Here is a 15,734-nt window from a genome sequence, read left to right as displayed (position 1 = left end):
AAACATTTATTCTGCTCCTGCTGAATACAAGGTCTGTGAAGAGTCAAAGAAGACATGATTTTACAAGTAGGAGAGGATAAAAAGCATGTCACAGATACTGAAACAGAAGGAAAAATATTATAAATGCCATAAAAGAGGCAAGAACAGAGAGCACAGCGGTTCCTAAGCAGGAACCATTTCGACTTCAAAAAACCATGTGGGCTCCTCACAATGAGAGTACTGTTTTAGCGTCAGTTGATGGGAAAGAATGGTAATGCTAACAGGTATAGTAAGAGCTAACAGTTACTGAGTACTTCCAGAGGGACACATAGGGTTCTGAGCACTTTGAACACAGTGAACTCATTTAATCCTCACCATAACCCTCAGAGTAATTACTCTTATGATCCCCACTTTACAGATGAGAAAACTGAGGTAGAGATTAAGTAATTTGCCTGAGATTCCAAAGGTAGAGTGTGACAGTCAGAACAAACCCAGCCCCCAGCCCCAGCATTTTCTCTCTTAATCACTCTGCTCAACTGAATTAATGTATGGCTCTTGAATTAATGTGTCACAACACATGAATCATTACAGCAGCATCTCTGCATCCTTGAAAAATAGCAGAGCATACCTGTGTGGGATGTAAAATTTATTCGATCATTAAGGAAACACCAGCAGACCATAGTTCAGGAAGCTGTGTGGTGGTTCCAGGCATTAGGCTGTCCTGAGTAGGTGAAATTTAAACTTGGCCTTGAAGAGGTGAATAGGATGTTTACAAGCAGAGGTGGAGGAAGGAAGGCACAGGTGAAAGGAACACTGAATAAAGGCACAGAGAGGGGGCTGGAGCACATGGTGGTACATAGGCAAGGGGGGATCAAGCAGAGAGGAGCATGGCCTTCCACGACCCCTCCCTGTGCCTCTCTCTGCCCCCATGCAGCAGCAGACATCAGCCAGCTGCTAAATCTTTTATGTATATTACCCGTGTTCATGATTATTCTGAAATTTCAATTAGACACTTTTCAAATAGTTCTTCTCTCAGAGTTAATTTATAAATAATTCATTTATCTTCCTGGCAAATGATTTTGCATTTTGGTATCAAGTAAGTTATTTTTAGGAGTCATAGATTGTTTCATATTTGAATCATACAATAGAAAGGGGTTTTTCCCTAGTAATTGTATGACGTGGTTAATATTTTATATCTCAAATATTTGTGAGTTACTCATAGTATCAATAGTATTGGTCATCTCAGATTCTCAGAGTAAGAGGCAGTCTGACCCTATGTAACTGTGTGAAATATTTCTGCAAATTGAAATAAGAATGTGGCCATTTGTCTCACCATAAGCAAGTTATTTGCCAATAAAAATAAAGAAATATATCTGAATTATAATTCTGGATCTGAAAATTAGGGTGTGACCTTGGTTGAATCAGCTAACATCTCCAGGCCCCCTTTTTCACATCCGTAAAATGAGGGCCTGGACACTGAGATGAGTTTGTACTTCTTTGATCCCGTGCGAGGTGAGGTGACTTAAAGAGTTCCACAAAGCTAGACTTCCATCCACAGAGTGAGCTCAGGCCTCTTCCAACTCAAAATTCCTTTACTGCATTGCTGCTTCCAAACCTGGTTAATCATGAGAATCACCTTAGCACTTAAAAAGAAATGCAGATTTCCATGTCGTATCCAGACTTACTGAATCGGGATCTTTACTACGCTTCTCTTTTTGACCCACCTCCTAGAGAAATGGAAATAAAAACAAAAATAAACAAATGGGACCTAATGAAACCTCAAAGCTTTTGCACAGCAAAGGAAACCACAAACAAGACCAAAAGACAACCCTCAGAATGGGAGAAAATATTTGCAAATGAAGCAACTGACAAAGGATTAATCTCCAAAATTTACAAGCAGCTCATGCAGCTCAATATCAAAAAAACAAACAATCCAATCCAGAAATGGGCAGAAGACCTAAATAGACATTTCTCCAAAGAAGATATACAGATTGCCAACAAACACATGAAAGAATGCTCCACATCATTAATCATTAGAGAAATGCAAATCAAAACTACAATGAGATATCATCTCACACCGGTCAGAATGGCCATCATCAAAAAATCTAGAAACAATAAATGCTGGAGAGGGTGTGGAGAAAAGGGAATCCCCTTGCACTGTTGGTGGGAATGTAAATTGATACAGCCACTATGGAGAACAGTATGAGGTCCCTTAAAAAACTTAAAAGAGAACTACCATACGACCCAGCAATCCCACTACTGGGCATATACCCTGAGAAAACCATAATTCAAAAAGAGTGATGTACCAAAATGTTCATTGCAGCTCTATTTACAATAGCCAGGACATGGAAGCAACCTAAGTGTCCATCATCGGATGAATGGATAAAGAAGATGTGACACATATATACAATGGAATATTACTCAGCCATAAAAAGAAACGAAATTGAGTTATTAGTAGTGAGGTGGATGGACCTAGAGTCTGTCATACAGAGTGAAGTAAGTCAGAAAGAGAAAAACAAATACCGTATGCTAACACATATATTTGGAATCTAAGGGGGAAAAAAAGGTCATGAAGAACGTAGGGGTAAGACGGGAATAAAGACACAGACCTACTAGATAATGGACATGAGGATATGGGGAGGGGGAAGGGTGAGCTGTGACAAAGTGAGAGAGTGGCATGGACGTATATACACTACCAAACGTAAAATAGATAGCTAGTGGGAAGCAGCCGCATAGCACAGGGAGATCAGCTCGGTGCTTTGTGACCACCTAGAGGGGTGGGATAGGGAGGGTGGGAGGGAGGGAGACGCAAGAGGGAAGAGATATGGGAACATATGTATATGTATAACTGATTCACTTTGTTATAAAGCAGAAACTAACACACCATTGTAAAGCAATTATACTCCAATAAAGATGTTGAAAAAGTAAATAAATCAGTCAGTCAATCAAATGGCAGTATTTCCTCTGGGAAGTAAGAGTATGGTTACATTTTTTTTAATCCCTCTTTATGATTTTCTGTACCCTTTATGTTTCTGTCACTAAGCATGTCATCCTTGATTATCAGTAAAAATAGCGTGTGTTTTAAAATTGGGGGTGGGGATGGGAGGCGGGGTGGCAAACCAGTTGGAATTTGTTTCCATTTGCCCCACAAAAAGATGGTACTTGAGCTTTTAAAAAGGCCCTGGAGAAGTGGGGAGGGGAATTGAATTATATCAACTGGTTAACGCTTAGAAAAATGAATTTAAACTTAATAAATTGTGTTTTTAGAAGACAAACTATGAATTTATAATGATGATGATTGATAGGAAATACATGGGTCATTGGCATTTTCTTTTTTTTTCGTAATAGGCATTATATATTCATAGAGACCAAGCAGAAAAATGCATTTCATCCCAGGGGAGAGGTGATCTTGGGGAGGGGAGAGATTCTCCTTGTTCCAATTCTCAAAGAGAGATTCTCTTGGATGGTTTTCCATTCTTGTGAGTGCTGGCACAGGACTCACTGTGTTGGTCTGTCTTGCCCATTTGAGCTTGCCTTGTCTGTTAAATGGCTCTGTGGGGCACTGTCCAGCCTGGCCCTGCTCCAGTGCCTCTGAATCCAATTTTGCCATCACTCACAGTTTTCTGGCTATTTCCTACTTCAGCGATGGTGGCTCAGCCAGCAGAGAGAAGCTGTGCAGAGAGTGTGCAACCATTCCTGGCATCCATTCTGGAGGAGCTCATGGGACCGGTGAGCTCAGGATTCAGTGAAATACGCTCACTCTTTGAAAAAGAAGTGGATGAACTTAACCAGAACTTTCAGACCATCAAAGACAGTGCCCAGCTAAAGGAGGTAGGATACGAAGCCAGGGAGCGGAGTGTGAATTGTCTGCCTGGGACTGCCTTTTTGTGGGTCTTTATCTGCATTCATTCATTCTTTCCTCCCTCCCTCCCTCCCTCCCTCTCTCTCCCTTCCTTCCTTCCTTCTTTCCTTCCTTCCATTCAGCTGCCCTTCCATCTATTCATCTAGCCTTTCTGTGATTCATTCAAACACATTATTCATTCATCCATTCATCCATCTATCTACCTGCTTTCCTTTATTAATGGTTTTCAAGTTGCAAAAATAATAACATGCTTATATAAGGTAAACAATATACAAAAATACTTATATAAAGGCAAAATTAATCACCATTACCCATACCCACCTAATTTTAGTCCACCCCCAACTCCTAAGCCCTCTCCACTTCCAACTCCCTGAATTAACTAATATAAGTAGCTTAGTATGTGTTTTCACCTGCTTCTCCCTTGTGCATACAAATATATACACATATATCCTCATTTACATAAATTCTGTTTGTTGGTTTGTTTGCTTCCAAAAGTATGGACTCATGATAAAAACCAGTGTTTCTCGGGCTTCCCTGGTGGCGCAGTGCTTGAGAGTCCGCCTGCCGATGCAGGAGACGCGGGTTCGTGCCCCGTTTCGGGAAGATCCCACATGCCGCGGAGCGGCTGGGCCCGTGAGCCATGGCCACTGAGCCTGCGCGTCCGGAGCCTGTGCTCCGCAAATGGGAGAGGCCACAACAGTGAGAGGCCCGCATAGCGCAAGGAAAAAAAAAAAAAAAAAAAAAACCAATGTTTCTCAAAGTATGGTCCTTGGACCAGCATCGTCATCATCATATGGCTGCCCCACTGATGATTTACCAGATCAGAAACTCTGGGGTAGGGCCCAGCAGTCTGTTTTAACAAGACCTCCAGAGGACCTGATGTATCCTAAAATTTGAGAATCACTGACAGACATAACTGGGCAGCTTTGTTTTACACTTGCCATATCACGATAGACATCCCTACAAGTCAGTGGATAAAACCAGACACCTCTGTTTCTTTCCCTTTCTTTTTTTTTTTTAATGCATACATACACAAAATTGTATATAAACAAGATCATTTGTAAATATTTTGAGGTTTCTTATTGTAGCCTTTTTTTGAACTTAACTTTACTCTCCCACCTCCCCCCATATCCCCTCCCTCCACTCAAGCAACTAGTGTTAACAACTTAGCATATGCTATTCTGTGCTTTTCTCCATGCTCATATAGCCTATAAAATACACACATTTTGTAGACTTTTTTTGTTTTTTTGCGGTACGCGAGCCTCTCACTGCCGTGGCCCCTCCCGCTGTGGAGCACAGGCTCTGGATGCACAGGCTCAGCGGCCATGGCTCACGGGCCCAGCCGCTCCACGGCATGTGGGATCTTCCCGGACCGGGGCACAAACCTGTGTCCCCTGCATCAGCAGGGGGACTCTCAACCACTGTGCCACCAGGGAAGCCCCAGAACTCACTTCTTAAAGGGAGTAATATTTTCCTTTTACAAACACAATGAAAGTGGGCCCTTGTTAAATTCTTTTTTTTCTTATAAATAACCAAGTTTCTGTATCTTTTTAAATTAATTAATTAAGTAATATTTATTTTTGGCTGTGTTGGGTCTTCATTGCTGCACGTGGGCTTTCTCTAGTTGTGGTAAGCGGGGACTACTCTTTGTTGCAGAGCACGGGCTCTAGGCGCACGGGCTTCAGTAGTTGTGGCATGCAAGCTCAGTAGTTGTGGCTCGCAGGCTCTAGCATGCAGGCTTAGTATGCAGGCTTAGTAGTCGTGGCGTGTCTCCTCCACTGAGCCACCAAGGAAGTCCCCTTGTTAAAATCTTGTTTAGAGAAATCTAGAACTCTAGATTTATCTCTTTTCTGTGACCTGAAACTCAGACAGCACATCCTGTATTATTCACAATCACCCTGTTACTGTATTACTCCCCAGTTCTCCCTAGGCCTCCGTTTTCAGCACCTTTCTTTCTGTCTTCTCTTTCTCCACCCACCCTCCTGTTTATTCTAGATCTCCAATATTCAGTTTTTTAAATTACTTTTAAATAAGTTTGGAAAATAAGATGCATTCTGTTGTCAAAAACACTCATAGTGTAAGACTATGTTGATAATACTTGAGATCCTTAGTGGATGAGGTCAGTTGCTGTCCTCTTGCTGGAAGTCGTATGGCCTCATCGATCAAGTTATCACTTGTACAAACTAGAGGGGGGGGACCTCAGGTTTTAAAACTGGATACCTCTTCTAGGCTAGGCCTCTTCCTATCTCACCCACCTCCCCATCCACTAGCAGAGGGAAGCCCTTGGGCACTGACAGAGCCTCAGAGAACTGTGGGGACTCTGGCTTTACTCTTAGAGTCCAGGGGGCATCCTGAACTCCCTGGGATTTTCTGAGAGGGATGTCACTCATTAAAGAAGGCTTTGGAGGCTTGTGAGCCAACAGCAGTTGCATGTGCCAAAGAGCCTTCCTGAACTCTTGAGCTCTGGAAGTGGGTACTTGGAGTCCATCAAGAGCTTGACAAGACTGAGCCCCACTGAATGCAGCCCTGGGAGCTTCCATCGTCCAGTTGGTTCTTCTACCAATCTCTATCCTAGCAACAGAGCTGCCCTAGGAACCCATCCAAGAACGGAAATAAGACAATGAAGATGTCACAGATATAGTGATCTGAGAAGTGATTCAGTCTAATAACGTGTGTGATTGTTTAGAATTTATGTAATGTGTAATAGTCATGTAATATAGTTCCTAAGTCTGAAGGTGTGTAATTTTTCCCTTCACCAAAATGCAGCATCTAGACCGGCTTATGAATCTTCCATTGGATTCCGTGAAGATGGAACCTTGTTATAGTAAAGTCAACCTGCTTCAGGAGCACCTGCAGGATCTCAAGAGCCGCTTCAGATTCCCCCACATCGATCTGGTGGTCCAGAGGACGCAGAACTACATGCAAGAGGTAGGGGTGGTGAGGTCATCCACGTGGATGAGGATGGGGGAGCAGAGAAACGAGTGCGGCAAATGAGACAGGTGTACTAGTGTAGCTCAGGGAAATGAGGCCCATTTCTTTAGTCACCATGTTGACTGAGGACATATTTTGTGCTGTTCCAGCTGGCTCATCTTTCTTCCATGTTGATGAGCATCATAAAGAAGAGATATCTCAGGGAAATAAAGTAGCATTAATTGATAATTACTTGATTTGTCAAATCAGTGCTATTAATGTTGGCTGCAGATTAGAATCATCTGGGAGCTTTTAAGAAATACTGATGTCTAGGCCACACTCCCAGTGATTTTGATATTACCTTTCTGGTAATTAAAAAAGAATTTCTTCCACTCCCATCCTTACTGCTTTTAATATGCAGGAGAACCAGTGGCTTGAATCAATTCCCTAATCTAGTTAAAAGTAAATCAATCAATCAGTCAATCACAGCTTTAAATTTGGATTTCTTGGGTCTCCTTGATAGGTTCCTTTTTTTCCCACAAGGAACTTTTTCTCCAGGGCAGGAGTGAATAGCTCAAACTCGTTCCATATTCTAATGCTTTCTAAATGAAGGAAGGGTGTGATTATTGAAGCCGTTAAGAGCACAATTCTACTTCACAAATGTTCGAAGGGAGCTTCCTGTGGGTTGGACACTGTGCCAGATTCTACCCCGGGGAGCTGATAGTGAGACAGATTCTTAGGTAAATTCACTGCAGCGTTGAAAGTGCTGAGAGAAAGGTATTGTGTTGGATGCTTTTGGATCACAGGCTTGGGGAAGAAAGGAGATTTTTCTTCTTAAAAGTTATAGGCAGGATTAAGTGGCACACTTTATTATCTAACCTCTGAGTTGTGAGGGATTAAAGACAGACAAGGAACAAAATTGGCCAACGGTTTGACTGAAGTCCCTTTGATAGTACTGGACCCTGGTAAAACAGGTACAGGCACAACCCACGAGCATGTCAGCCACAGTCTCCACTGAGCTCTGACCCTGCCTCCCTTCCCAGCCTGGCAGAGAAAGGAAGAGAAAGAAGGGTGGGAGGCTGGAAAATGGAGCGAGAGATGTGCTGGCATGGTTTACATCCATCTGAAAGTGGAGGTGCAGAACTAAAGGGCCACCTCATTTCATTAAGCCCGGACCACAGACACCAGAGAACACAGGAAGGGGATGACCACAGGAAATGATGATATCCTCAACCCCATGGTCTTGGGTTTCCCAGTTAAGGGTGGAAGGAGAAGAGATAAGAAGAAAAGATACATACATGTGTACATACATGCATAGGTATGTGTGTGTGTGTGCTTCCCAGCCTCTTACTGATGCTACTGTGGCCATGGGCCTATGCGTTTCACAATCCATGTAGTGGGATGAGGACCTGTTGCCCTGGGTCATCCACAGGGTAGTGACCATCTTTGGTGGTCACCGTCTCCTTCTCTCCAAGTTGATGTAGACTTGGAGAGGGTAGTGATTGCAGCCTGTAACCGCGGTCTGTTTCTGTGTTGCTTTTGGTTTCTAGCTAATGGAGAATGCGGTATTCACTTTTGAGCAGTTGCTTTCCCCACATCTCCAAGGAGAGGCCTCCAAAACCACGGTCGCCATTGAGAAGGTTAAGCTCCGAGTCTTAAAGGTAAAATTGTTCTCTCATTTGTGGGAAGCATGAAGCAAGAATGTGACCCATTTGTTTTGTTAAGAGGAAAATACCAAGTTCTCTGTTTCACTTGCCTCGCCTTTTAAAAATCTTTTCCCCTTCTCTTTCCTCCCTGAGACACCTGTGACTATCATCTAGCAGCAGTTCCCCCACAACTTTCATGCCTATTCTGCCATCTAGTGGCTACTTTAGGGAACACAGGTCCTCAGCATCATTGTCACTTCCTCAGCCAGAAGTGACATGTCCAGGCTTACTTGCATAGCAATTGGACTTGATATTTATTGGCAATCCACTATAAGCAAAGGATTGTGATAGGTATTGCATGGAATATAAAAATAGGCAAGGCACACCCTCTTTCTTCGAGGAGCTTACAGTATAGTAAAACCTATTTAAATTAACCATCATGATACCTGCTTTATGAAATTGTTTTAAATGTGCTTCATGCATAAGTGTATATTAAAATGGCTGTAATAATAGGAACTTACATATATAGGTCATATCTTTAAGCTTTTATAAAAACAACCCGGACTTCCCAGGTGGCACAGTGGTTAAGAATCCACCTGCCAACGCAGGGGACACAGGTTCGATCCCTGGCCCAGGAAGATCCCACATGCTGCGGAGCAACTAAACCCCTGCACCACAACTACTGAGCCTGTGCTCTAGAGCCCGTGAGCCATAACTACTGAGCCCACGTGCCACAACTGCTGAAACCCGTGTGCCTAGAGCCCGTGCTCTGCAACAAGAGAAGTCACCACAATGAGAAGCCCACGCACCACAACGAAGAGTAGCCCCGTTCGCCGCAACTAGAGAAAGCCCGCATGCAACAACAGAGACCCAACACAGCCAAGATAAATTTTTGTAAAAAACCTGTTTCATTTGATCCTCACAAGAACTTGTGAGATCATTGGAATATGTCTCCATTGTAGAGATGAGGAAAGTGACCTCCTAAGATATCACATGACTTACGTAAGCTCAACAGGCTAGTCCGTGGTGAGCTTAGGGCTAAAACTATCCCTAAGCCGAGTCCACTAATTTTTTATTACCTGCTTTCCCTAAGCAGGGCTTTGGAACAGAAGATCAAAGTCTCACAGAGCCTAGGAGGTGGTCCCTGAATTTCAGACCTGATCTTAACGCCTCACAGGCAGTAGGAAACTCTGGCAACCAAATCATTGAGATTAAAAGCAATATTTGTCATGGTAACACACAAAATAATGAACCTGCCATTGAGAAAGAAAAGATAGTCCCAATGTCAATGCCACCTGCCACATCAATACAATTTTTACCTCTCAGGACAGTCCATCTCTTCCCTGGACACTTCTAACTACAAGAACATACTTCCTAATGCTAAGCCAAGGTTCTCACCACTGGTAATTCTAGTCCTGCCCTCTTTGCTCATGTCCTTCTTCCACATGGTAGCCTTCGGTTGTTTGAATAGAGCTATGATTTTGCCCCAAGTTATTATCTCCAGTATAAATCTCTTTAACCATTTTTTTTTTTTTGCGGTACGCGGGCCTCTCACCGCTGTGGCCCCTCCCACTGCGGAGCACAGGCTCCGGACGCGCATGCCCAGTGGCCATGGCTCACGGGCCCAGCCGCTCCGCAGCATGTGGGATCTTCCCGGACCGGGGCACGAACACACGTCCCCCGCATCGGCAGGCGGACTCCCAACCACTGCGCCACCAGGGAAGCCCTAACCATTCTTCATTTGACCTGACCATTCTGCTTACATGCCTGTGACTATGCTCCAGTTTTGTGCCTTCCCCACTTTAAAGCAACACCTAAAACCAAACCCTGGTCTCTAGGTTTAGATGTTCCATGTAGAACAGAGTGAATCATCATCTTTCCAGTTCCAGATACTGCACCTCTTTGGTTAACATGCCATGGTGTTAATGTAGCTGTGAGCCAGATGCTCTCTTTCCTTGTGGAAATCGTTACAACCTACCAATCCTGCTTTCAGGATGTAGAGTGAAGGAAGATGATCATGACTCCCATGGACCAACTCAGGACAGGGGTGATGAAATAATAACGCATCCCCCAGTTCTGTCTTCAACATTCTAACACAGAAGTCACTCTGTTTTTTTTTTTATCTTACTTCAGTTTCCATATGTGTAAGAGGGGAGGGTAAGATGGGTCATTATCAGTCATAACCTTTGCTTAGAGTGTGAGAGAATTGCACAGAAAGATCTCTGAAACCTTGGAACACCACAAGGGTCCTCAGAAATTAGGGGGGGAAAGGGAGACAAAGTGAGTAGCTGAGTTTTTTGTTGAAGCAAAAGTGAACAGATTGTAATGTTGCTATTTAGCCTATGTTTCTATCTCTGTATTGACAGCAATATGATTATGACAGCAGCACCATCCGGAAGAGGATATTTCAAGAGGCGCTGGTTCAAATCACACTTCCCACCATGCAGAAGGCGCTGGCGTCCGTGTGCAAACCAGTAAGGGGATGGGTTACCCCAGAGCCTGCTGTTGTTGCTTATGACGTTCAAGCCAATTTTTTTGGTCATGATGTGCTTACAAACAGTATTTGACCAGGGAGGGGTCAACAAACTTTTCCAATAAGTAGTCAGATAGTCAATATTTTAGGCTTCACGGCCATACTGTTTCTGTTGCAATCACTCAGTTCTGCTGTTGTAGCACTGAAGCAGCCATAGGTGATACATAAACAAATGGGCAGTCTGTGTTCCTATAATACTTTATTTACAAAAACAAGCAGCTGGCTGGATTTGCTGACCCTTGGGCAAGGCAAAATCTCAAAGGGTAATAATCAGAGTTTGAGCCAAGGTAAGGGTTGCCATAGAATGCCTGAGGATACCAGGGGTTCCTCATTATGGTGTGACTCATAGGTCCAACGTGTCCTCTGAAACTTGACCTCTACATCCATGAAGAGACCTTAAGTAACACGATTACAGAAGGCTATTCGTTCTGTTAAATCCGCTAACGTATGCTTACTGAAATCAATGAAACTGAAACCATTTAAAGCTGCCACGGACACTAGGCAACCAGTGACAGCCATGATTGTGAAGATGTGACTTAGTCGGTAGAGCAGGGTCATGGATGAGCCAACTGTGGAGGCTGGGTCAAGACCCGGGTTCAAGTCCCAGCTCCTCTGTGTATGAGCTCTGGGGCCTCGGGCCAGTAACTTTCCCTCTCTTGGCCTAGATTTCATCAAGAAAATGGAGATTATAATGCTTTGCAGTATCCTTCTTAAGACTGAGAAGGCTAGGGTGATACAGTGAACATTTGATAAGTGCTTGCATGTGCTTGGCACTTTGTACAGATTGTCTCCATGATACTCATGACAACCCTATGAGGAGGTACTATTTATATCCTCATTGCACAAATGAGGAAGCCTGAGGGGCTAAGTAATGGGCCCAAAGTCACAGAGCTGGGAACCACCAGAGTCTGAACCCAGATCCCACTCACTGATAACATGGTATGTACTCAGAAAATGGTATTTACTACTGCCTTTACTACTGCTACATGATCTATGAGCTGGGACATTTGCAAGGCCGGCTCCCTCTTGGCACAAATGATAAAGAGCTTTTTAGAATATAAAAAGGGCTTTTTGGCAACTTAGAGAGTCTCCAAGCATTGGAACATTAAAATCCTTTGCATGAGTTATTTTACTGCGGAAATTTCTTTGGTCATTTTTATATTCTGTAAATGCTGTTTTTCTTCAGAAAACCATGGGCATTTCTAGTACCTGGCACTTATTTCTGCGGGTATATTTCTTTCATAGAAAAGGATTTGATCAAATCAGGGCAGTAAAGAATCTGTCTATATGATTGTCTCTTGCCTGATGTGGATAGAAAAGTCCAGCCATCCAAAGGATGACTCAGTCCACCTTGGACATGTCTGCATGCAGATGTTCTGCTTATTTTTCTTTTCCAGTTCCAAAGGCAATCTGGGGTCCTTGGAGCCACATCCTCCCATGAGGGGGGAAGAGTAAGGAAAGCCCCCCTTCCAGTCTGCTCCCCTTTTTCCAGGAGTCCGCAGAGTTGTACCCAATCTGTAAGAGGCTCTTGTGATTTTTAATCAAGAGCGACTGGTTTCAAGAGAAAGGCCCAGCGTTTTCAGTAATGAAGGATATTGTATCAGGGTCAAGAAATTTAAAAACATCTGGATTTACAGAATAAATAAATTAGGGGAGCATCTGCTTCAGAGAAGGATTCTTTATTTAACTGAAGTGTGTTTCCCTTGGTTCTTTAAGTCACAGCTTCCAAGATCTGCGGTACTCAACCCAAGCTGCACCTTAGAATTGCCTGGGGAGATTTTTTTTTTAATTCTGATTCTCCCAGGCCCACCCTCAGGGATTCCAATTTAATGGATCCAGGGAATTAAATATATGTCACAGTTTGATCAATTCAGTACAGAAGACCTGTTCTGTAAAGTTGTACGTATCACAATAAGTTCCCCTAGAAATGATTCCTCTCCGCAGAATTATTTAGCTGGTTGAAAGTTTAAAGGTCTACTGTTTATTTATTCAGCAAACATATATAAAACATGTATCAAATACGATCCAGGCGCTGTGCCAGGACAGTGTCCCTGCTGCCCTGGGGTTCACAGCCTAGAGGCAGGAGACAGGTCCACAGTGGACTTTGTGATGAGCACAGCAGAAGCCTTGTGGGGAAGTGACAGCAGAGTTCAGAGGAGGGTGCCCAACTCTGCCTATGGGGGCAGAGAGGACTTCCCAGTCCTGAGGGATGAATAACAGTCAGGGGACTAAGGAGTGGAAGACCACATGGGGAGATGAAAGGTGTCGCAGACATGAGCCTGTGCCTCTCGTTTTGCAGAGGTAGAGAGAGGCGCAGAGCGGTGACCTGGCTTGCCTAGGGTCCCACGGCTAGTCCAGGGCAGTGTCCAGTTCCTGGGCAATGCTTTTCCCATGTGGCACTTTTCTGTGTGTCTGCCCTGTCTCACAGACCCTCTTGAGGGCATGGAAGCTCATGTCTCTTCAGTCCTGTGGCTTTCCCTAGGGTGGGTATAAAGGGGTCCCATTGTTACCCACTGTGATCTGGTCCTGGGCTACAGAGCCCCAAGTCCTAGCACTGAGAGTTGTCTGAACGTGGTGGCTCTGATCACCTGCTGTAAATCTTCTCCCTCCAGGCAAAAGGCATTGGATCCCACTGCTAAGTCCCTGGCTCTCTAAGAACCAGGTGTCAGGAGCCCTCCTCCAGCACCATCATGTGCAAGGATTACTGAGTTAATCACTAGGATATGATTTAGTTCATTTTGATCCATGACTTGACCTCATACCAATAACAGGCAAGCCATGTGGAGGCTCTTGGAAAGCAGGAAGTGTTAAAGGATTTTGCATGATGCCCGGATTGCCTTAGATGGAATCAGTGAGTTCCAGGGCCGGTTGGAGGGAAAGGGGAGAACATTTCTGAAGAGTCCTTGACTAGAGATTCTCCACACCTGAAAAGGGGTCCCGTCCTAAGAGAGTTAAACATACCTCTACTCTAGGACCCAGCAATCTCACGTCTAGGTGTACACTCAAGATAAATAAGCCCTAAATCCGCAAAATCATGCACAAGAATATTCATAGCAGGTATGTTCATAACAGTCAATATCCATCAATAGGAGTATAGATAAACAATTTTAGTTTATCTAAAATTGTTTGGCATATGGCATATGAGTGCCATTTATCAATAAAAAGGAATGAGCTACTGCTACATGTGGAAACATGGATGAATCTCAAAAAACAAACACAAAAAAAGAATACAGGATTCCATTTATATAATTTTAAAGAACAAGAAAAACTAATCTATTGTGATAGACACAAGATCAGTGCTTATCTCTTGGGGTGGGAGGAGTGTAGACTAGAAAAGGGTTATGAGGGTGATGGAAGTGTTTTCTGTCTTGATCTGGGTTATGGTTACATGAGTACATTTATACATTTAAAATCATTGAGCTGCACTTTTAATATGTGTGCATTTTCCTGGGTATAACTTATACCCTTAGTAGAGTACTTTTGGCATTTAAAAAAAAAAGCAGAAGCAGAAGAGGGAGGAAATGTTCCGGTTATGATGAAAAAAAGGACGGCCCCAGACCCACTGACAAGGCCTTGAGATGATCAGAATCTCTGGTGTCTGTCCCCTCGAAGGGCATAGAGCATGTCCCCAGTACAGGGAATGGTGCCTGCGGAAAGGGAAGGGGAATGACCAATGCATCACACTCCAAGGGGGGATCACAAGTGACAGCCGGCCTTTCCATAGCTCCTCTGAGAACTGGCATCTCATGCTTTGTCCCCTTTGTCTTCTTATCTCTTCCTATACAGGAGCTTCAGAAATATGAGCAATTCATCTTTGCAGATCACACCAATATGATCCATGTTGGAAATGTCTACGAGGAGATTTTACATCAGATCCTCCTCGATGAAACTCTGAAAGGTAAGGAAGGTTTCCCTGGTGCTGGAGAAAGCTCTAGATAGAGGGGAGTACCCCTGAGTGGAGCCTGGGAGGCCAGCTAGGTTTTATCAACAGGAATGAAAGGGGAAGAGGAAATTGACACGAGGAGATGGGGAGACAGAGAACAGGGACAGAAGGGACGTCCCCTGAGCAGTCATGATTGGGCTCATACTCTGGCCCGTTAGATATTATTTCTCTTTCAGTCCAGATAAGGACTCTGTGAGAGGAGATTTTTAAGCTTCATTTTTCAGATGAGAAAACTAAGGCTTAGAGACATTAAACCCAGGGTGTCTCATGAACAGCTATCTTCCTCCAGCTGTTGCAGACAGAACAGAGGGAAAAGGGCTCTTCTTAGCCACAGGCTCACAACCCCTCCCGAGCCTGGAGGGGGTGATTCAGTAGCAGGGCTTCCCAGCTGCTCTGCTCTCTCAGCACATTCCTCACCTCCGCTCAGCTGGACAGAAAGACACTGGACGATGACTCCGTCCTCTGTGAGTCTTGTTAAGACTCTAGCACCCAGTGTCCCGTGGAATCAGTCCTTGTTTGGGATAGGAGTGTAGTTAGGAAAACTTGGATAGAAATAGGCTGGAGAGGGCCATCCCAAAAACTATAGGCCTGAAACATATCTGGTCTCCACAAAGAGCATCACCAAAACCCCTCCACAAAGAAAGCTGGCCAAGCACAAGCCCCAGGTCCAAGTAGCTCATCCAGTGAGATAAGGAGTATAAAGACGTCAGCACAGGGCTTCCCTGGTGGCGCAGAGGTTGAGAGTCCGCCTGCCGATGCAGGGGACACGGGTTTGTGCCCCGGTCCGGGAAGATCCCACATGCCGTGGAGCGGCTGGGCCCGTGAGCCATGGCCGCTGAGCCTGCGTGTCCGGAGCCTGTG

The 15,734-nt window shown here is 44.2% G+C and overlaps 1 protein-coding gene across 1 annotated transcript in view; it reads left to right on the top strand.

The window, feature by feature from the left end:
• Positions 1-15,734, top strand: part of NIBAN1 (niban apoptosis regulator 1) — a 173,417-nt gene that overhangs the window by 155,075 nt on the left and 2,608 nt on the right. Inside the window, exons 9-13 of the mRNA XM_007451137.1 lie at positions 3,623-3,810; positions 6,608-6,769; positions 8,302-8,412; positions 10,764-10,871; positions 14,717-14,828. Of these exons, the coding sequence (XP_007451199.1) occupies positions 3,623-3,810; positions 6,608-6,769; positions 8,302-8,412; positions 10,764-10,871; positions 14,717-14,828 (681 nt within the window). The remainder of the gene's footprint in view (positions 1-3,622; positions 3,811-6,607; positions 6,770-8,301; positions 8,413-10,763; positions 10,872-14,716; positions 14,829-15,734) is intronic.

Source organism: Lipotes vexillifer, unplaced genomic scaffold (genome assembly GCF_000442215.2).
Source record: "Lipotes vexillifer unplaced genomic scaffold, Lipotes_vexillifer_v1.1 scaffold343, whole genome shotgun sequence".
Taxonomy (NCBI): domain Eukaryota; kingdom Metazoa; phylum Chordata; class Mammalia; order Artiodactyla; family Lipotidae; genus Lipotes; species Lipotes vexillifer.
The sequence above is the reverse complement of the archived record's forward strand: the minus strand, read 5'-3'. Positions and strand labels throughout refer to the sequence as shown.